Below are 22,944 nucleotides of genomic sequence, written 5' to 3' on the forward strand. Positions count from 1 at the left end.
GTCTTGGTCTACACTGGAAAGTCTGGCTGGCATAGTTATGTCAGTTAGGCCATGGCTCTCAACCTTTCCTGGCTACTGTACCCCTTTCAGGAGTCTGATTTGTCTTGCGTACCCCCCACATTTCACCTCACTTAAACTACTTGCTTACAAAATCAGGCATAAAAATACAAAAGTGTCACAGCACACTATTACTGAAAAATTGCTTATTCTCATTTGTACTATATAGTTATAAATCATTTGGAATATAAATATTCTACTTACGTTTCAGTGTATAGTATATAGAGCAGTATAAACAAGTCATTGTCTATCTGAAATTTTAGATTGTACTGGCTTCGCGCGTGCTTTTTACGTAGCCTGTTGTAAAACTAGGCACACATCTAGATGAGTTGAGTACCCCCTGGAAGCCCTCTGCATACCCCCCAGGGATCCATGTGCGCCTAGTTGAGAACCACTGAGTTATGCCATGTCTAGACTACAGAATTCTCGACCTAACTTACATCTGCCTAAAGCCACTGCAGGTATTAAATTGCTTGTGTGTGTGTGTACAATTGGGTCCTTGTGTCGGTGGTGTATGTCCTCACCAGGAGTGCTTGTATCGATTGTATTGCCATTGTGGGACAGTTCCTAAAAGCCAGTAACAGTTGACATAAGCAACACAGTGTTACACTGACACTGCGTCAACCCAATTACATTGACTGTGCCTCTGCGTCGCTCAGGGAGGTGGTGTTACTAAATCGGTGTAGAGGGGCACTTATGTCTGGGGGAGCCAAATTTAAGCGAAGACCCTTCCACAGCTAGGTTGACACAAGGCAGCTTATGTCGATCTAACCCTGTACTGTACACCAGGCCTTAGGAGTGTGACCCTGTCCCTGCAACAGGCATAGTTGTGCTGGCAGAAGCCCTAGTACAGACACAGGGTAGGTCTACACTTAAAATACTACATCGGCACAGCTGCGCCACTGTAATGCTTTAATGAAAATGCTCTGTGCTGAGGGGGAAAGAGTTCTCCCATCAGCATAGTTAATCCGCCTTTCTGAGAGGCTTCATGAGAAGCCCTCCTGCTGACATAGCGCTGTCTACACTGGGGGTTAGGTCAGTATAATTATGTCGCTCAGGGGTGTGAAAGTCTGTAGTGTAGACCAGACCACAGTTATACTGGCAAAAAGGCAATGTGCTAGTGTAGCCTTGGCTATGTCTACACTGGAAAGGCTACAGTGGCACAGCTGGAGCGACAACAGGTTCGATTGCTGTAGTAGATCCATCTCTGAGAGGTGGGTAGGTAGCTAGGTCGATGGAAGAACTCTGTTGACCCAGTGCTGCCTATGCTGGAGCGTAGGTTGGATTAACTGTGTCTCTTAGGGGTGTGAGTTTTTTTCATAGGCCTGAGTGATTAGCCAGGTTGACCTAACTTTATAGTGCAGACCAGCCCTTAGGATCTGTCTACGCTTCAAGCAGAGGTCTGACTGCCACACGTGTAGACATACCTAAACTAGCTTTAGGACTTGTCTTTGCTGAGAACTTACATTGGCAGAGCGACGTCCTTCAAGGGTGTGAGAAGTCCCCCTGAGAGATGTAGCTATGTCAACCTAACCCAAAGTGTAGACAGTACTAGGTCGCTGGAAGAATTCTTCTGTCGACCTAGCTGTCCCGTCTCGGGGAGGTGGAGCGCCTGCGCTGACAGGAGAACCTTTCAGTCGGTGTAGGTAGTGTCGATGCTACAGAGGCGCCACTGCAGCAATTGAAGTGTAGACATACCCTCAATCTAGCCAATTTGGGTACCAAAGCTAGTTCAGGTACGTCTACACATGCTGTAGTCACACCTATGATTGTGGTGTAGGCACGCTCTTGAACACAATAGACTAGATTCCTCCTTGTTGTAACCACTCAGGTCACGGGTTACACTAGAAAGGAATGTGGTGCAGTAGTTCTATAAAGAAACCACTAGAATGTGCCTGCACTGTTTTTACAGCACAGCTTGTACTCAGCAAACTTCTGTTAGTCAGGTCTGGTTGCTTACATACTAACAGCAGCCAGTAGATTTTTCACGTGCATACACACACCCCTCACCTAAAGTCTTCCCTTCCTGGGAAGTCATGCAGCAGGAGAGGTAGTCTCTCAAGTAGCTAGGGAGAGTTCCATGGTGGGCTTTCCATCTCAAGATGGAGACTGTGGGACCTGGATTCTGTACTGAATGAGGAAAGCACTGGTGAGATGGGTTCAGAGGGGTCTGCACTGCTAAGCAGAGGAGCTCCTATGCTTTGTACCGTTGAGGCTTTTTCAGGGTGAGTGGCTTAAATCCCAAGGAGGAGTTACAGTAATTTGAGCTTGGAGGTTGCAAATGCCTAGATCACTGTGGGCAGGTCCAAGTCTTCCAGAATGCTGTGGAATTGTGTGACAAGGCCAAGATGGAAGTGTGTATGTTTTTGTGTGGCATATGTGGGACTGTAGCAATTCAAGTATCTGGTAATACTGAGGAGTTGAGTCTAAAAGGATTCAATGAGTGATTCAAGTCCATAAGCAATAGCATGGCCCTACTTAATGCAAAGGGTAATACCTGCAAGATAGGAGCAAAAAATCTAGAATTGCCCAACACCTCTGAACCCTCAAAGTGTGAGCTCCAAAGAAAGAGTGAGCTAATACTTAGATGAGAAATGGCAGGCAGCATGAACTAAGTGGCCTCATTCACTGCTTGCAACTTCCTGGTTTATTGGCACAATAGATTATAAACCCCCCCTCCCACCATGCCCTTTCAGTATATGAAAGTTGCTATTCTACTGTTTGTTTTTCTCTCCTCTTCCTCCCTTCCCTTTGTCCTTCTTCCCCAGCACGCACGTGCACACACCCACGCACCCACACCCATACTCTGTGCCTCCTGGCCAGCGTCCTGGTGTGATGCCCCTAGCAATTTGCTTCACCACATACTGAGTTCCTCTATAAAGTGACGAAGTTCTATGAATGTTGCTATTGCTATAGTGACCCCCCCTTCCTGTCCTTTTTAGCTAGGTTTATAGAAAAGACCTTAATGAATGGTTTAAAAAAAATGTGTTTTGAATTGCTGTAGCTGTTAAAATGTTAATTTATTGGAAGGGAGAGCTCTTTAAATCTCCAAGGAGAAGAAATTAAGGATAAAAATGGTGAAATAATATCTGGAACTATAGATCTTTCCTCACTCAAAGAGCCAGTTACTGCTGCAATCCTTTACCCAAGTGATTGGCATTCCCAAGAGCTTAGTACTATCTCTAGAACTTAACTGTTTTTGTTGGGCCTTAAGGAAAAGTACTTAATGAATCGCATAGAAAATATCTACATTAAGAAAAGTTAAGGGTGCATAGTCAGACACTCAAGCTGGGAAACATCCTAATTAAGGTTTCCTGTGTAACCCTAATTCTGCCCACTTGTGTGCTTGGATTGCGATATGCTCTTAATGGGATGTGATCACAAAATTTCCACAGGACTCCTCTCTCATTCGGGGGGCAGGATGGATGGTGCTTGGGGAATGATGCAACTGTACAGTATTTTTCAGTTTGTGGCCTCATGCTTTACTTACTGCACCCTGTCCAAGCTGCACTGAATATGGAACTGTTTGTTTTCTCATGGGCTTTTCCATGGCACTCATCACTATAGTAACCAGCTGCTTCACAAAGATTAATGAAATTATTTTTGCAGTGCCCATGAGTTTTTAGAAAGGTATTGTCCCAATTTTACAGATGGGGAGCTGAGACATGGATATCTAGGCCAAAATTAAGGGTCTACTAATATTGGGTGCCTCACTAAAGATGCTTAGGTTTGAGATATAGATATATATATTTTCCCCTTCTTCAAAAGCTGCTCAGCCCTCTCCATTCTTGTTGATTTCACTTGAAGAGCTCAGCATATCTGAAAACCAGACCTTAGGTGTTCCAAGATGAGCATCCAGAAAACAAGGAACCAACAGTTAGTTGAAGATTTTTGAGATAAGTAATTTGTCCAGCAAGTAAAAAGCTTGTGACACAGCCAAAGAGAACAGAATTCAGGCAGGTGCATATCCTTTCTCTTTTTGCAGTCCCCTTGCCACTTTACTAATCACCTTTTAACTTCAGCTGCAAATCACAATAGTCCTATAAACAACTACCTGATTTGCCATCCATCCTATTCATGAAATGAAGCAGGAGTCCTTTGTGGTTATTAAAACAAACAAATGGTGATTGTCCCTAAAGACTGCGTATTGTGATACATGAGCAAAGGGACAGAATTAGGTTATATGAGCAAGACTAAATTAAATATCTTTGCTGGTTGAAACCCTCAGCTGTTTCTGGCCATGAAGAATGCAGTCTTATGGACTGATTCTTGCAAGAGCCTAATGGGAAAGTATTAGAACAGGATACCATGTGGTTCTTTTTTGTTGCTTGCATGTTTTTTAAATATAACTAACTCTTTCCCCAAGTTCTGTACAGGGGATGTGAAGTCCGTTACTGGGCAATAGGTGAATGATATGGGTAATAAGTAACCATTAGCCTCCTCCCTGTTTAGACTCAAAGCAGCTGAATTTTATATCCTCTGTTGTAGACTAGAAAGTGGGGCAAGGCCCATGTGTGAAATGTCTTCAGGACCTATTTTTATTTTTCAGTGGATGAATACATTGCCATTGCTAAAGAGAAACATGGATACAACATGGAACAGGTAACGAAAACGATTATTTGCATTTCTGTATTTAAACTGACCTTTTTTTCCCAGTAGGTACTAGAACCTGATTTAAAGCAAACTGCCACACTGCAAACTTTCTTCCTTCCACTCATCCAGCATAGTAATACATTTCTTTTCTGAGGACATGCAGTTCATCCTAATTTATTAATGATAGTCACTAAAACGCCCAAATTTCAGTGTTTTGATGCACACCTCCCATTGATTTTCAGAGGTATTTGGCCTTGTGTTGCAGTCTGATCTATGTCTATGTTGGTAAAATTCTGGTCTCATTGCAGCCCATGACAAGGCTCTCCTTTACTTGAGTGAGGCCCAGATTTCACTCTGGCTTTTTCGGTCTCCTGCTTAAGATGCATCTCGACAAACACTTGGACAGTTGGGTAGCTTCATGCACCTGAGAAGTTCTTCTGAATTAAGTGGGACGTCTCATGTGCATTAAGTTATGTGGTGGGGAGGAGGGATGGGTTCTGCTGGTTTATTATATTGGGAATAAAGGTATTGTCTCTACTGGAGGACTTTGACTTGAGAATTAGAGAAATTATGTCCTTGCAAGAGCAATGGGACTGAAGAGTGAGTGATTAAGAGGGGAAGAGGTTTTAGTCAGATGACCAAACCCTCATTTTTGTGTTAGCCATTGAAAGTGTAGGTCTTAAACATTCTTGAGAAGAGACATCTTAAAGTTCTTCTTCGAGTACTTGCTCATGTGTATTCCACAGTAGGTGTGCGTGCACGCCACATGCACCGGTGCCGGAAGTTTTTCCCTTAGCAGTACCCGTAAGGGGGGGAGCACCTCTGCGACCCCTGGAGTGGTGCCTCTATATCGCGCTATAAGGGGGACCGCGAGCTCCCCCACCCTCAGTTCCTTCTTGCCACCAGAGAAGGTGCGTCGGAAATTCTTGCTCCAGCGTTCCTGCAGCCTTTCCAGTTGATCTTAGTGGTACCTTTAGCTAGTTGTTAGTAACTCATGGAAAGTAGTTTCTCAGTTGTTAGAGTGGGCCCAGGGCATGCCCCATGCCCCAGGCTTAAAGTCATGCGACTCCTGTCGCCATTCCATGCCAAGGAGCGATCTGTATGCTGAGTGTCTCCGCTGCTTGGGCCAAACTCACGTGAGTGAACGCTGTAAGATCTGCAGGTCTTTCAAGCTGCGAACTAAGAAGGAGAGAGACATCAGGCTTCACGCTCTTCTCATGGAATCGGCATTCTCTCAACGCCGGTACGCTGTGCGGACTCGGCACCGGGCGCCGCATCGTCGGTGCGCAGCGAAACCCCCTCCACCAGTCGGCACCATTCCCCTTCCAAGAAACAAAGGAAGAGCTCGACTTCGCAGCGGTGCTGAAAGAAGGAAGGGGGAGAGACTGGTCCCACGTTGGGCAGCCCTCTGTCCCCCCCGGGCTCGAAACCACCGACTTGTGCTAAGTGGAGTAGCCCGGCAGCGCTGACATGCGACTCTCCCATAGTCAGGATGCCATTGACGCCAGAGGCTCTACAGGCCGAACGTGACAGCCTGAGCTTGCCAGTGCCTGGGGCGCCGCCGGTGGTGGGCCCCCAGTCCTGAGGCAAACCAGCACTGGGCGCTCAACAGGACTCCCCAGCACGGCGCAGCTCTCACTCTGAAGACCGTTCTCTGCTTCGTTCGGTACGCAGCGACTGGTCTGCTCGCAGCTCGCGTCCACCACCCTTGACGCCAACCAGGGTTCCATCCGGGCAGGAGTCCCCGGGTCCCTCCACGCCACGAAGCAGCGGATGCAGGCACCGAGATAGGCGTTGAAGGTGCGCCTCTTCATGATGTAGCTATCGTAGCTGGTCTCTGTGCGACCGACGTTGATGCTCCTGGTCAAGCTCCCACTCTGTCAGCCGTCGTACGCGGGGCTCCTGCCGCGTGTCACCGACACCGCAGCTCCCGGCACCGAAGCGAGTCTCGGGACAGTACTTCCGGTGGGTACTGTTCCTTGACGTCAATGTCCCGGTCCCGTGGAAGAGAGCATCGTGGGCACCACTGCTCTCACCGCTCCTATGGTACCGTTCGGTCGGTGGTGACCTTGGCACCCAGCCCCCCCCCTCGCTGGGCTGTACTGCTCAGCCAGACCAGATAGTGGCACCGGGCCCGCAGCATGAACAGTGGCAAGGGGCCCCATGGAAGGGACAATGGTGTAAATGGGCACAGTGGCCGCCAATGCCCACCCAGGTGGGGGACTCCCTTAGTGGCCAGGTCGTCCGAGGCCCTGTTGGCCTTGCTATCTAGGCAGAGGGACAAGTCAACAGGTTTTGAGTTGTCGGCTCCGCGCCTGGACTCCGACCTGAGGGTTGATCCCCTGGCACAGGCTGAGGCCTACAGCCCCATGCTAGCCTCCTCTCCTGAACCGGATGACACCATCACGGCACCGCTGCCCTCTGCTCCACAGGAAGACTTTAGGGCGCATCAAGACCTGCTAACGCGGGTGGCGTCGAGCCTCCAGCTGCAGGCCGAGGAGATGGAGGGCCTGTCTGATTCCCTCTTTAATGTACTGTCCCCCTCGGTGTCGGGCTGTGTGGCTTTACCCCTTCACCAAGGTGTAGCCAACTTCTCCAATGCCTTGTGGGTAACTCTTGCCCCTCTGGCACCAATTTCCAGGAAGGCTTAGAGGAAGTATTTTGTGCCAGCCAAGAACCATGAATACCTCTACTCTCACCTGGCACCCAACTCTCTGGTGGTGGAATCTGTGAACCACCAGGAGTGGAAGGGCCAGCCCGCGGCCACCCCCCAAGAATAAAGACGCCGGGAGACTAGACTCCTTTGGTAGAAAACTTTACTCCTCTTAGAGTTTCCAGCTCAGGGTGGCCACCATCAGGCCTTACTGAGCCATTATGATTTTAATTTATGGGAGTCCCTGCCAAAGTTCGAGCCACTCCTCCCAGAGCCGGATAGGAAGGACTTTAAGGCATTGGTGGACGAAGGGGCGATGGCAGCCAAAGCTGCCCTGCAGGCAGCGGCAGAGACGGCGGCTCGCTTGATGGCCTCCGCGATCTCCATGCGCAGGGCATCATGGCTCCTCCTGTCCAGGCTTTCGGCAGAGGCCCAGTCCCTCACGCAGGACCTGCCGTTCGACAGGAAGGCCCTGTTTGCCAAACAGACGGACGTCAGGCTGCACGGTATGAAAGACTCTCACACCACCCTGCAGACCTTGGGCCTGTACGTCCCTCCGGCTAAGGACAAGGCCAGACCGCAAACGTTGGCTCACTCTGCACAGAGCAGATATGAGCCCCTTACAAGAGGCCAAGAGAACCAAAAGTGCCGGCCTCAACGACAGTCCTGCTCTGCCCCATAGCCCGGGCCCTCTAAGGTCAAGAGGCAGGGGAAGAGGCGGTTTTGACTATTTGCAGGGAGGAACCAGGGTAGTTGCCATGGAAACCCCCTACTAATAAAGTTTGTGTTTAGCAACCGATTGTCTGCCTTCCATGGGGAGTGGTCACACATAACCTCGGACCGCTGGGTCCTCAGCACCATTTCCAAGGGCTACATGTTGCAGTTCAGTTCACCCCTGCCCAACCACCCCCCGATCCTGGTGGGCTTGGGGGACCCAGAGCACGTTCACCTCCTACGTCAGGAGGTGGAACAACTACTATGCCTGGGGGAGATGGAGAGAGTGCCAGTAGAATTCCAGGGCAGGGGCTTCTACTCCCTATATTTCCTGATCCCAAAGATGAAAGGAGGTCTCAGGCCCATCCTAGAACTGAGGAATCTCAATCGGTTTATGGTCCGCTCCAAGTTCCTCATGGTATCCCTGGCTTCTATTATCGCGGCCCTGGACCTTCAGGACGCATATTTCCACATCCATATTTTCAAAGGGCACAGGCGCTTCCTCAGTTTCCTGGTAGGGCCCGACCACTACCAGTTCACGGTTCTCCCATTTGGCTTATCCACGGTGCCCAGGCTGTTCACAAAGTGTATGGCGATGGTGGCAGCCTACCTCAGACGAGAGGGGGTCCAGATGTTCCCATATCTGGACGATTGGCTTCTCAAGGGCAACTCACTGTCTCAGGTGAGGGCCCGTGTGGATCTGCTCCTGTCTACATGCACCAATCTCGGTCTGTTTGTAAACGAGAACAAATCAACACTGGTCCCGGTGCAGCACATAGAATTCATAGGGGCACTACTGGACTCCTTATGGGCCACAGCCTTTCTCCCAGTGGCCAGCTTCGAAACCCTCAAAGGTCTCATCACCTCGGTCATGGCTTTTTTTGGTGACAACAGCAAAGGCGTGCCTTCAGATCCTGGGACACATGGCGGCGTGCATGCATGTGGTCTGCCACGCCAGGTTCTGAATGAGGCCCCTCCAGCTATGGCTAGCCTCCCACTTCTCCCAGGCACGGGACGGCCTGGACAAGGCCCTCACGGTACCGACCCCAGTAATTGCCTCCCTACAATGGTGGTCCTCCCCGGGCAACATGCTCCAGGGGGCTCCTTTCCGGGAGACAGCCCTGTCAATAGACCTGGTGTCCAATGCGTCAGACTTGGGCTGGGGAGCCCACATAGGGAACATGCAAACCCAAGGGATGTGGTCAACCTTGGACATGTCCCTCCATATAAATGTCAGGGAGCTCAGGGCGATATGGTTGGCATGTGTGGCTTTCATCATGCAGCTTCACGGCAAGGTGGTCAGAGTCCTTACGGCAACACCGCTGTGATGTTCTACATCAACAGGCAAGGTGGGGCATTTCCCTGAGGGCTTTCCACCTACCGGGCGCCCACAATACACAGGCCGATTGCCTCAGCAGGGTTTTCTTCCCCCATTATGAGTGGTCGCTCCACTCAGAGGTCACTCACCGGCTCTTTCGAGAGTGGGGAATTCCCCACATGGACCTGTTTGCGACCCGCCAGAACTGGCATTGCCCCCAGTTTTGTTCTGGGGGGGCGGGGTGTGGCTTGGGAAGGGATGCGATCTCAGATGCCTTCCTCCTGCAGTGGTTGGACCAGCTTTTCTGTGCTTTTCCACCATTTCCCCTTATAGGGAAAGATCTAGAAAAAGTGAAAGCAGACAAGGCACGTATCATCCTTATTGCCCCAGCCTGGTCCCGTCAATATTAGTACGGGACCCTACTGGACCTCAGGTGGTCCCTCAGAGGAGGTTGCCACTTCGCCCAGACCTCCTCTCCCAGAATGGGGGCTGCCTCCTTCATCCCAATCTGGCCGCTCTCCACTTGACAGCATGGCTGCTCAGTGGCTAGACGAGGAGGAGAGGAGGTATTCTGAGGAAGTCAGGCAGGTCCTCCTGGAAAGTAGGAAGCCATCCATACACCGGACGTACCTGGCGAAGTGGTCCAGATTTTCTAGGTGGGTGGGGGAGCGGGGAGTCTCCCCATCGTCCGCACCGCTCCAGTTTATCCTTGAGTACCTCCTGTCCCTTAGGACCCAAGGGCTGGCACCCGCCTCTGTCAGAGTACGCTTGGTGGCCATATCGGCCTTCCACACGCCGGTGGAAGGGTACTTGGTCTTCTCCCATAATATGACCTCCCGCTTCCTGAAAGGCCTTGACCGTTCATTCCCGTATACTAGACCCCATGTACCACAATGGGACCTAGACCTGGTGGAGTTCCGCCTCACGGGACCTCCCTCTGAACCCTTGGTCACGTGTTCCTGGTCTCCCCTCTCCTGGAAGGTAGCCTGCCTTGTAGCAATCACGTCAGCCCGACGTGTCTCAAAGCTCAGGGCCTTGACCTCGGAACCTCCATATACAGTCTTCCACAAGGATAAGGTTCAGCTTTGCCCATGCCCTGCATTCCTCCCGAAGGTGGTCTCCGCCTTCCATATGGAACAGGACATCTTCCTTCCCGTGGTCTGTCCCAAGCCCCATTCCTCCAGTGAGGAACGCCGCCTCCAGACGCTCAATGTGAGCAGGGCACTGGCCTTCTACCTGGATCGGACTAAACCGTTCTGTAAATCCTCGCAACTCTTCGTTGCCTTCGTTCCACCCAGCGCCTTTCTCACTGGATCACCGTGTGCAGACGCACGTGCTATGATCTGGCAGGGGTTCCCCCGCCACCAATCGTCAGGGTGCACTCAATGAGGGCTCAGGCCTCGTCGGCTGCCTATGTAGCCCATGTCCCTATCCAGGACATCTGTAGGGCTGCCATCTGGTCTTCAGTTCACACGTTCACTACGCATAATGTGATCGTCTCCCAGACTAGGGATGATGCTGGGTTCGGCAGAGCAGTACTGCGTCCCAGGAACTAGTGAACTCCTACCCACAGATATAGCTTGGAATCATCTACTGTAGAATACACATGAGCAATCACTCAAAGAAGAAAAGACAGTTATCTGTTCCTTCGAGATGTGTTGCTCATGTCTATTCCACATCCCACCCTTCTTCCCTCTGTCAGAGTTGTCTGGCAAGAAGGAACCAAGGGTGGGAGGAGCTCGTGGCCTCCCTTATAGCACGATATAGAGGTGCAACTCCAGGGGTTGCAGCAGTGCTTCCCCCCCCCCCCCCGGGGTACTGCTAAGGGAAAAACTTCCGGCACGGTGCACATGGTGCATACGCACACCTACTGTGGAATAGACATGAGCAACACATCTCAAAGAACACCAGTTACGGAACAGGTAACTGTCTTTTTCAGCGTCCCTGCTGTTAAGGTGTGAGAAACCATACAAATACATGTGCTCTGAGCTGTCCATCAGATGCTCCAGCAAAACCAGAGAAGATCAGAAATAACATTCATGATATTTCTAGGACCAAAAATAATAATAATTAATAATAAAAACCCTTAAAGCAGTGAATAGCCACAAGCCTAATTCTTGCCTCTTTTTTTTTTTTTTAAACATAGATAACCTTTAAGGTTGAGATAGGTGTGTTTGTTCTAATATGTGAAGTCATGAATAACTTCCTCAAAAAAGGTTTCAGAGTAGCAGTCGTGTTAGTCTGTATCCGCAAAGAGAAAAGGAGTACTTGTGGCGCCGTAGAGACTAACAAATTTATTTGAGCATAAGCTTTCGTTGCATCCGATGAAGTGAGCTGTAGCTCACGAAAGCTTATGCTCAAATAAATTGGTTAGTCTCTAAGGTGCCACAAGTCCTCCTGTTCTTTTTCCTCAAAAAACTAAGCCCTACATATTTGAGTGACCTTCTATTCGATTTTAGTCGAAAGGTGAATGTTTCTGGAAAGTGAAAACTGATCAGACTTTGTTTAAAATTAAAACTCTTATAAAACTGAGGTGCAGCCAGGTGCCAGGTCTGAAGCTTTAAACACTGAAGACACACTTTTGTTTTTAGACAACTCTCGCAACGTCGAAAGTTTGAAAACATGTCTTCTCCTTGAACAGAAGGATTTTTGTGGCTGTGATGCTGTGACCAGAAGGGAGAGTGGGATGGGAACGTCTGGTTAAGGGGAGGGAGGAAGGAGAAAAGTATGTGTTTGTGCTACTGGGCTCTCTGGATTGTGGCATGTCGACTCACTGAGCTATGTAACTATGTGCTTGAATGATCAGTACCATCTGGCACTTTCTAAGCTCTCAGTGTTGTCCCACTGTTCACTTGTCATAATTTGAGCCTATGATCAGCCAGGCTGGTGGCAATTGAGCATTTGCTGTCAGGTTTACAGTGATCTGTGAAATGAGCTGATGGACTCTGTCCAGTTGCCTTCCCATTATCCTACTAAATGAATTTGTCCTGTTCCCAGCCATTTCTTCTTGGTCCTTAGGTCTCATTCTGATCTCTCACTGGGAGGGGTAGATTATCCCACATCTGCCTACAGTGGGGTTCTTACCCCTTTCTCTGAAGTATCTGGTACTGGCCACTATCAGAAACAGAATGCTAGAGTAGGGGGATCTTGAGTCTGATCCAGTATGGCAATTAATAGACTTAAACGAGAAACTGCAGAACTGAAATTAATTTGCAAACTGGACACCATCAAATTAGGCCTGAACAGAGACTGGGAGTGGATGGGTCACTACAGAAACTAAATCAATTTGTTAGTCTCTAAGGTGCCACAAGTACCCCTCCTTGTTTTTACAAAAACTAATTTCACGTTGCTAAATACTCACACCTTCTTGTCAACTGTTTCAAATGGGCCACCTTGTTTACATTGGCCTTGTTAACACTACAGATGTGATTTCCACTCCTCCTTGTCAACTGTTGAGAATTGCCTACTTCCAACTTAAATTGAATTGGCTCGTTAGCACTGACTCCCACTTGATAAAGCAACTCCCGTCTTTTTATATGCTGTGTATTTATACCTCCCTGCTGTATGTTCCACTCCATGCATCTGATGAAGTGGGTTTTAGCCCACAAAAGCTTATGCCCAAATAAATTTGTTAGTCTCTAAAGTGCCGCAAGGACTCCTCATTATTTTTGCTGTTACAGACTAACACGGCTACCCTCTGAATCCTATGTTCCTGTTTCTTCATAATGAATTGTCCTGGGGTGGTAAAAATGGAAGAGAACCTTCCACTGTTCTTCCTTTGCAGGACAGCATATGCCCCAAAGACTTAGGTGGTCCTCGAATTTGAAAACCAAGCACTGCTAGGAAATACACAGAATGTCCTTCCAGGATGGTTATTTTATGCAAATAGTCCTACTGATCCAATGTTTTAGAAATTCTATTTTTGAAATTGGCCTTTCCCAGGAAAAAATTGCAAAACCATGGACACTTCCCCTTTCAGATTGATGTTAGACATGAGATCCTTTGAAGGGGAAGAGTGAGAATTTGAGGGAACCATTCAAGCCTAGACAACCTGCTTTAGGACTTTTGCCTCTGGCTCTGAGCTTATTAGGTGGTGGCAAGCATTTGACCGTGTGTGTGCGCGTGCACACACTGCTGGGAGCCACTCCTCGAGGGCTCAGGACACTATAGCAGGTGGCAGCCTAGAAGATCCCAAGTGTGGGGTGAGCCAAAGAGGCAATGACCTTGCAAAGCTTGCTCCCTCCCAGGCACAGGGCAGCAGAGGAGGAGATAGCAATTCCCTTGAGGATCCTGCCCTCCATCACTTGTAGAGACACAGGTGCCAGCGTGTTGATGGAGTAGTATGGAGCAGGTTTCTCTGGAAGGGTGAATGGGACTCTTGCTGAAAGCTCAGCTGTCTGCTGGGCTTCATGTCCAGCTGGCTGCATTTGTTCTGTATGCAACTTGTCTGCTCTAGCCCTCTCCCTCACTTGTAGCTGGGTTCTGTGTCCACAGCTAAATGGATACATGTGTGTGGGGGGGCAAGTAGAGTTGTTTCCTAGGGAGGAGGGTGGGTAGAAGAACTTTGAATTGGTAAATATCTGTGGGCACTATTGCTAGTGGTGTAAAAGCAGCTTATATGTAAAATGTCTTCCTTCTAGAAATAATGTCTGTTTAAAAAAATATTATAAGTGTTCAGAGCCTGACCTATTAAAAAAAAAAATTCACACTGGTGTTCCATGCCCTTTGTCAGAGGTTGTCTGGGCCAACTTCTCCTCTTTAAGAACATTTACCACTTTTTCCCTTTCAGCAGATCTCCTCTTTGTGTAATGTATTTCTGTACTAATGTCCAGGTTATGTTGCTTCACACAGGGATATTTGGGGAGGTGCCCAGGTGAGACTGAGTCTGATATTAAAAAAAAAGAAACTGTAACGCTTGTAAAATCTTCCATGTGCCTCTATACTAGCTAGTTAAGCTCTCCCCTCCCAACTGCCTAGTCGTAATTTTTTTAATTCACGTGACATCTTCAAAACCGTGGCGTGTTACGACTCTTCTGGTTCTGTATCATAATGAAGGGGAAGAAATCTAGATATTTAGCAGGGAGAGTCTAGTTTCATGAGGAAGAGATCTGGGGTGAGGCAAGCATTTAGTCATATAGTTGCAGAATCTACTGGAGCGAGAACTTTGTGCCCAGAAAGGAACTGTTTTTTTGCATAGCAAAGTGGGATGGGGAAACCCCAGTTTCAAAGGTAGCACTGTCAGTCTGAATGGACTGGGTGAAACTACTAGATGGGGAGAATTATGGTGGCAGAACCAGAGTCAACTTTGCATATGTCAGACAGGTAATATTTTAGTCAGCGGATCGGGGATCGTTTTCACTTAACAGCAGTTCTGAAACAAGTTGAAACATTTTATTTTAAATATTTGTAGCATGTTAGGGTCAGGCCCTTCTGAAATGACTCTGGGGAGGCTAATTGCACCAAAAATAATCACTCCATCAGAGTGGAAGATCAGAATGCCCTTTTGCCATCCACCTCCGGAGGGTGGTACATTTTGAGTGAACCCCTCTTAGAGGGCTCACTAGGGCAAGCATTCATTCGTGCCGGGGCGTACTGTGTGTGTAATTCAGTTTTCTGAACTGGAGACTCAGAGTTGCAACTGAAGGAGATGAAGTTAGGGGGAATAAATGATAGTCCCCCCCCCTTCCAAATGATAGTGAGCTATGCCCCTGCTTTGTCAGGGGGTGCCCAAACAATAAATAAGACTGTCCCCTCCCTCCTCCAAAAAAGAGCACAAAAACACCCAATCAAATAGACAGGTATCAAGACTTGAACACTGGCTAACTCTGCCTGTAGTTTAGTTTTAATCTCTGCTTTACACACACTTTTCTAGCTCTTTACTTTGTCCTTGGCTAAATTCTCTGTGCGCGCCATTTTTTGCTGGAAGCCCATTTTTATTTTTTAAACTAGCAAAAATGTCCACCCCACTTGCCTTTTCCTGCGGCAATCTCGAGCGGCCTTTCAGCAGTAGAACTCTTTCATTTTGCTGCTTACGCAATATGGGCCAGATTCTGATGCTCCACGGTCCAGAGTGGTGATGGATCAGATTCCAGGTTCTTGCTGTCACTTAAGCTTCTGCAGCCTCACACACGTGTATCTGAGGTCAGAGTCATGGCCCTTTTGTAACTTTTTTTGTGTTGCCCTATTACATGTATCAGTGTGAGGACTGTAAATTCCCTCTCTACTCCCCCCCCCCCCCCCCCCCCCCGCCTCTCCCCCACATTGTAACTCAGTTTCTCTTGTGTCCATGTTTCTTTCAGGCCCTTGGAATGCTCTTTTGGCACAAGCATAATATTGAGAAATCCTTGGCGGATTTGCCCAACTTTACTCCATTCCCAGATGAGTGGACAGTGGAAGACAAGGTCTTGTTCGAACAGGCCTTTAGTTTCCATGGGAAAACATTTCATAGAATTCAGCAGATGGTAAGTAGGATCATAATAATTAGACCTGGAAAAAACTGTTGAGGTCACCTTGTCCGCTACAGGATTGTTAGCAATCATGTAACTGCTCTTTTTGAAGACTGTCTGGTGTGGGGGTGGGGTTTTGGGGAAAAGCTTGACTCTGGCATTGTCATTCAGAGGACTATACTGTTTTGGGATGGGGGAGGGACTATTACTTTTATCACCTCACATTCCTCTAGCAGCAGACACAGAATCCGCATGTCCTGCAAAGAAAAAGTTTTCTAGAAGTAGAATCTGACTCTTACAATGTTGAGAGACAGTTCTGACTATAGAATTGGTAGTGCTTTTGATTTGTCACTCATGGGGCCACTCTTCCTTTTATTGTATTGCAGTAGTATTTAGAGGCTTAAATCAGGGTTTAGGGACCCATTGTGCAATGAGTGGTACACATACCTAATAAAAAACAGTCCTTTCCCCAAAGAGCTTTATTTAATCTGCTTTTCTTTCTTTTAACATTGTTTTTTTAGGAGTTTTACGCATTTTACATTGGTGATAAGTGCCTATTAAGTATAATATGACAGCGTCAATGCTTGTGTAGATGAGGATTGTAGATTTAATTCCCTGCTTTCAATCACTCAATCTTTATGAAACTTTACCTTCGGAGCTGAAATTTTCTCGGCTTGGAATCTGCCTGCAAGTGAACTTTTTTGGGAGAGGAAATTTTCAGCAAAAACACAAAACCAACAACTTCAGCCATTTTGGAAGGGATGGGGAGCAGGAGTGAAATCAAAGTTTTAAACAGCTTTTCAGCTGGGATGGGAAGTTGAAAGTTGAACGTTTTAAAGTTGAAAACTCATCCCTCAAGTAAAAATCCCTTTGACTGTTCCAGTGAAGCTCTGGCTTTGATTGGACAGTTCTGACCCTTTGAAAACTAGCATATGCAGTATACTTTGCACAAGGCTTTTGATCCACTCGTAAAGTGTGCAGCTAAGGAAGGCTGCAGTTCTGAGGGTGACCAGACATCCTTCTATTAGGAACTTTGTATTATATACACAGATATTAACTCTGCCCATCCCCCACCTGGAAAAATAATCCCCCTTTTTTTTTCTCCCCCCCCACACTTGCTATCTGGTTACTCTAGCAGTGCTCCATGCGTTTCTGACTTTGCAGAATAGTAAAAAGTGATCTGACTGTTCCAAAGGGTAAGGAGGGCTGCAACGCACCTTTGTAAGGCTTGTCTAGGTCCTGGTCGTGTCCTCCCTTAAAAGCTCCTCAAGTATATGAACAGGATTCCTGTGGTGAACGTGCATTACTGTGAACATGCATTACAGTGCATTAATGCCAGACTCTTATACTGTTTCTCAATAATGAATTACAGGACATTTTTTTTGAGCAACTCTTGATATGAATGTAGCATCCTGTGGTACTGAGTGTTCTGGGCAAACACTCTGACAGTCGTTTATATGAAAAGTACACTATAATTCTAAGTACTGGTTGTACAGCAAAGGGTAAGCGCAAGTGTTCTGAGCGGTCTATTCCGAACCAGCTAAATTAGCTGCATTGTTAGTAGCCTCATCTGTGAATTTGCACTGAAGAAGCCTGTGCTGGTAGCTGGAAATAAACTGCATTGTACGTGGGTGCTGACCGCTATTAAAATTGCACATTTTACAGCAGAGGTGTGAAACTCATTCCGTGGAGAGGGACAAATTAGTTACAGTCTATGGACCAAATTTATAGTTTTGGGGCTATTTACTGCCCTCAGCGTACACTGAATCTGCCACTGATAATCACAAGTATCGAAAGCCAAAACTTTTGAAATTTTGATCCTTAAGTAAGAGGGACCTGACTTCCACCTATAGCTCCCTGATTTTTAATGGAACTTGGATCAGGCCTTTAAAGTTATTGTTGCACTCCGCATCACTCTGCGTGGGGTGAGGTGAGGGGCAAGAGTGATGCAGGTCTCTTCTAGGGCAGCCTGCAGAACTCAAATTAGTCAGCTACCTTAATACAGGTTTGGTTGCTTGATGGAAGGCAGGCTTATCATGTAGACATACAAGACAATGAGAATGAAAATATTACAACCTGCTACACGCTTATCAAAGGTTGTAGAAAGAACCAATATTGCATCCTTTTAAAACCTCTTTTGTTAATTGAATATATATGGCTACCCTATGATGCTGGTTATGACTTTCCTGCTGGCTGTCATAGTATTTACCCTAGTATGGCCCATGTGATGTGAAAGCCAGGTAGTGCTGTACATGTAAACCTGTGAAGACTTCTAAAAAGTGTAACCATTTTATTTTCAGCTTCCTGACAAATCGATAGCCAGTTTGGTGAAATTTTACTATTCCTGGAAAAAGACAAGGACTAAAACCAGCGTGATGGACCGCCATGCTCGTAAACAAAAAAGGGAACGGGAAGAAAGGTACGTTTGCAGTGAGAGAGACTGTGTCTTGCCACTCATAAATCTTTTTATGATGATCCTGGAATTTCTGGTAGCCTGTGAAGAACTAGAACTAGGATTTTTTCCCCCAGACACTTCCTGGTGCCTCTTTCTCTCTCTTTTTATAACCAAAATCTGTGTCCATGTAAACATTCATGACCAAATTCTACCATCTGATTCACATGCAACTCTCGAGTCCCTGTAAAGGGAGATCACAATGGTAATTCAAGGGCAGGTTTTTAGCCTTAAATGTAACATTCCGTAGAATGGGAGCATGCACTAAGTGGAAGAATGTCAATGTTTGGCAGTCCCCTCTCCATTTTATCTACACACTTGTCCCAGCAGAAAGCTGCTACCAGAAAAATGCTTTCAGGGCCAAATTCTCTACCCAGAGCAATGGTCGAGTAGACTGGCTTTATGATGGGAAGAGGAGGAGAGAGAAGAGCTCACACTAGCTGTGGTGGATGAAATTCTGTACCCTCCCCTAAGCCACTGAGCTTCAACAGATTCTTTGTTCCCACTACTTCAGCCTCAGGCCTCAGCAGTCTCCATGGCTGCCGTGCCTACCACACACTGCAGCACCCTTCAGGAAGGTTTGGCTGATAGTTCATGTGTTTAGCTACACAGAAGCTTCCTGGAGATAGAGATCCTCTTTCTCTGGATATCCCCACTCGAACCTAGAGCAGTTGGGGCCTCGGTGGGCCATGGCTCCTTGGCACATTGAGGGGTTTAACCGTCTGCAAAGGTTCTCTGCGTCCTCATCCTCCTTGTCTTTCCTTTCTCTATGTAGCAGTGGTGCTTTTGCCATGCTCCAGATGTTTCTTGTCCTTGTGAACAGGTACTCTTCCCAACCTGCTTTAAAACTCAATCTAGACATTTGTAGACTTAGAACTTCTCTTAGAGCCACATCCGAGGAAAGTAGATACCTGTCACCAGCTGGCAATGCTCTGCACATGTCTTCCATCATACGGCTCCTATTTCATGACTGCTTAGCCCAGACCCTAGCTTTTGTGCCTCAAAAAGGAGATCCCTATAGGAAGAGGGTCATTCCCATGATGGAGTTTATTGAACCACACTGCAACAATGAGCCAGCAAGACTGTCTTCATCTCGCAGCTGGATCCACCACATCTGCTTAATTGGAAGGAAGAGAGTGGGCTCAAAGGAGAACGCCACCATCCAACTAATCCCTTACTTAGTTGACTTTGGTTGGCTTTCCTTTATCCGTGCCTCCCTTTCATACTGTTATTTCTGGTTTTATTTATTAACTTTATTCAGTGGAAAAATAATTGTTTCCTAAAAGGAGCACTTGTTTGTAGTTCACACTATATAGTTTAGTATTCAAAAAGGCTGCATCTGGCATTTTTGTTCTATACTTGTAAACTGCACTGAAATTACTGCCACCAGGAAATATCTTTACTATAAAGACTTTTATAGATGGTGTATCTAAGGTGCTATAAACTTCATGGAGAGTGAATGGATGGGCTGCTCCATTTCTGAATTTCAAAGCCTTTGAGAGAAGCAACAGGAGCAGAGATACTTAGAGTATGTCTACACTATGGAAACTACACCAGGTTAGCTATGTCTAAGCTGGTGGAAGGTTGTTTTTTTCCATCAAAGTAGGAAAACCAACACCCTGAATGACAGAAGCTATGTTGATGGAAGCATTTCTCCTTTGATTTAGCTACATCTACACCAAAGGATAGGCTGGCAAAGATACATGGGTCAGGAACGTAACTTATTCACACCCCGACCAACGTAGCTACTTTGACGTAAGTTTTAGGTGTCGACCAAGCCATAGTGTTTGCTTTCCATATTTAGCAAGCTAAAGAATGATTGGCAGGTTTTTAACTTGGCTATTTGATGTTTAACTAAGTAGAAAAAATGCAGGGAAAAATTATGGAACTTGTGTCCCTGCTTTGTGGGGGAGATAAAAGAGCTGTGCTGTCATTTGAGCTTGAGACTAGAATGTGTGAATTCTACAGCTAGTTTGTGTTCCAGGCCTGTTCACTTGTGGATTAAATTGTGCTTAGGTTAAGTAATGACTGTAATAAACCTCTGCAAAATGGGTTAAGTTTAGTGGTCTCAATCTAGTTTGTAGTGGTTTATGTGACCCTCTAGACACACATTTCCAGCACAGTTGGCACCTTTTGGTGTTGGTCTCAGCAGACACCAAGGACTGAATCTGTGTGGAGGTAAAATTGCACTCTTGCCCTTTAGAGTTAAGGCTAATTAAAGGGGCAGTGAGCGGAATCTTGCCCTGCCATTGAATGTGTTCTGTGACTAAACAGAGGAATTCCCAAGACACCTTTCAGCAGCACTAAAATCACTTTTAAAATAACCTCAGACAAACTTGGGACTCGGTTTTCAAAACCTGTTCTCTTACTTGTGTGCATGGGACTCTGTACATTCAGTCTTCTGTGCCCAGAAGTGACAGAATTTGCATGAACAGACTAGCTTGGGAATCAGTTTTGTACAGGAAAACATGCAGGGTTTGCATAAGTGACTGCAAATGAAAGACCGTTAACACCACCTTAAAATGTGTCCCTCAGTGACTGAGCAGGTGCATGTGTCTTGTTCATACTCTTCACTTGGTTTATAATTTAAAATAATAAAGCAAATAAAAACTGAAACCTAAATGGTGAGTAAATGCAGACAGTGTACTCTGGAATTTTAAGAGGGTATGTAGAATATAATGCTGACTTCTACAACTTGGCTAACTTAATGGGTTGCTGGATTTCATGGGACCAGTGAAACCTGCATGTGTCCTTTTTAAAATAAACATAACCCAGATAAGATTATCCTTGCACTCTGGGAACATCATAGAAAGTAGAGCAATTAACTTCAGCAATGTACGGTACACTAATTCTAAACCATACGTGGAAGTATACCTTAATGTGAATGGTAGTCAAACACTAAATTAGAATTCCAGTACAATTAAACTGGCTAGGTGTTCCAAGGTCAGATTCAGTATGGCCCCAATTTGATGCTGCTTATTATTATTATTCCGTAATTGTTAGAATATGCTTTCTCCCCTCCGCTCACCCCCCCCCCCCCAAGGAATTAAAGATGAGATTATGGGAGTGCTAAACATACGTGTGGGGTTTGTTTGTTTGTTTTAAATCCCTGGGAGAACTAATTGTACATGTGGCTTTTTGTTACGTTTACAATTTTTAATTTAATGTATGAAATCCACGTTAAAGCTGTTTGCTCTAATTCTATATCGTTGTTTGTCTGAGTTTGCTTGAAGTTAAAAAATATTCAGCTAGTTCTCTTTGACTCTAACAGTTAGAGAATTCCTGACTTGTTTTTTAATTTTATTTTTGCCTTTGAGTGTGAACAGACTTCATTTTCAAATTTTGCCCAGATATACCACAGAAGAGTTTATGTAAAAGCTTTTAAATGAATGGTCCTTAATGTGGTTATTTTAAAGCGGTAATTGACTTTAAAATTCACCAAAAAGAAAAGCTGTGGGATTGAATGCTCCATCCATGCCTGACTTTCAGCAGACTATTGTAGAGAAATAGAAATTCTCATTGTAATATGGTCGTGCCTTGCTTTTGTCTTTCAGTGAGGATGAAATGGAGGAAACAAATGGAACTAACCCTGTTGATATTGAAGTTGAACAAAACAAGGAGAGCAAAAAAGAGGTAGATTAGTTTTTTCCCCTAATACTGTACTGAAGGCTAATGAAAGTTTTCACCTGTTACGTGAACTATTCTGTTGTGCCATGGAGGATCTGACAGTGCCCAGTTTTATTTGTGCTTATGCGTAGTTTTCACTCAGCACAGGAATAATAGTGACTCTCAATTCTGATTAGAGTAACTAGTACTCAAAATCCTCGATCCCATTTGAACTGAATGGCAAGACATTGAGTGACTTCAGCAGGGTCAGGATTTCACCTGAAGTGGCTAACAACAAAGGAGAAAGATTATGTGTGGTTGTGAGTGTTCCCTTCCCCCTTCCAAAGGGGCCTTGACCTGGAAGCTGACATTTTGCATATGGGCAACACAACAGGCCTGTTTCCCCCTGAATCCTTGTTTGTAAATTGGGGAGGTAGCATGGGGGGGGGGGGGGCGTTGACTATTAAAATTGTTGTGCTCAAATGTACGTGGTACCTTTGAAAATTTGGCCCATAGTGTTTTAACAGGAAGTTGGAGGGAGAAAATAGTTAACATGTTTTTAACTGTAATCCTGTAACAGGGGTTGGAACATACGCTAACTGCTACATGTCAGTTCTTTTGATGTTACCTGTTTTATTAAAATAGCTGTTAGGGGAATTAAGTGACCTAATGAAAGACTTCTTTTCCTCCCTAGTAGAAAAAGAACATTATAGTCAAGACACATCAGGTTGAAGTTAACTTAAGCTCTCAGTCTTTGCAGGCATTTTCTGTATAGCCTGCTCTTGAGCGCGTTGAAGTGACAACATTCCAATTGACTTCCATTGGAACAGGGCTGGGTGTGAACTGGAAAACTGACATTTACTTTTATGGAACGCTTTGTTCTTGTAACGTCCACAAGTCCCATGGTGTAGGAGCTTTGTGTGATTAGGTGCTGTGGGCCTGACTCACCAGTGGTGTAATAGGTGTAAGTCTGCTGAAGTCAGTAGAACTGCATTGACTGCTCTTGGCAATAGGTAGTCAGCCTGTCTCCTTCAGAAATAGCACGTACAAGGGCTGTGAGGTACTTCAGTCTGTACCGGGACAAAAGGAGGCACTGCAATATACA

General features: G+C 46.3%; 1 protein-coding gene across 2 annotated transcripts in view; it reads left to right on the forward strand.

Annotated features, from left to right (window-relative positions):
• The window catches only part of RCOR1 (REST corepressor 1), a 135,967-nt gene that overhangs the window by 87,124 nt on the left and 25,899 nt on the right, over window positions 1-22,944 (forward strand). For both annotated transcript variants that reach the window (XM_048853525.2, XM_048853526.2), the window contains exons 4-7: window positions 4,607-4,659; window positions 15,635-15,796; window positions 18,082-18,200; window positions 21,788-21,866. In XM_048853525.2, the coding sequence (XP_048709482.2) occupies window positions 4,607-4,659; window positions 15,635-15,796; window positions 18,082-18,200; window positions 21,788-21,866 (413 nt within the window). The remainder of the gene's footprint in view (window positions 1-4,606; window positions 4,660-15,634; window positions 15,797-18,081; window positions 18,201-21,787; window positions 21,867-22,944) is intronic.

The sequence above is a fragment of the Caretta caretta genome, chromosome 6 (genome assembly GCF_965140235.1).
Source record: "Caretta caretta isolate rCarCar2 chromosome 6, rCarCar1.hap1, whole genome shotgun sequence".
Taxonomy (NCBI): Eukaryota; Metazoa; Chordata; order Testudines; family Cheloniidae; genus Caretta; species Caretta caretta.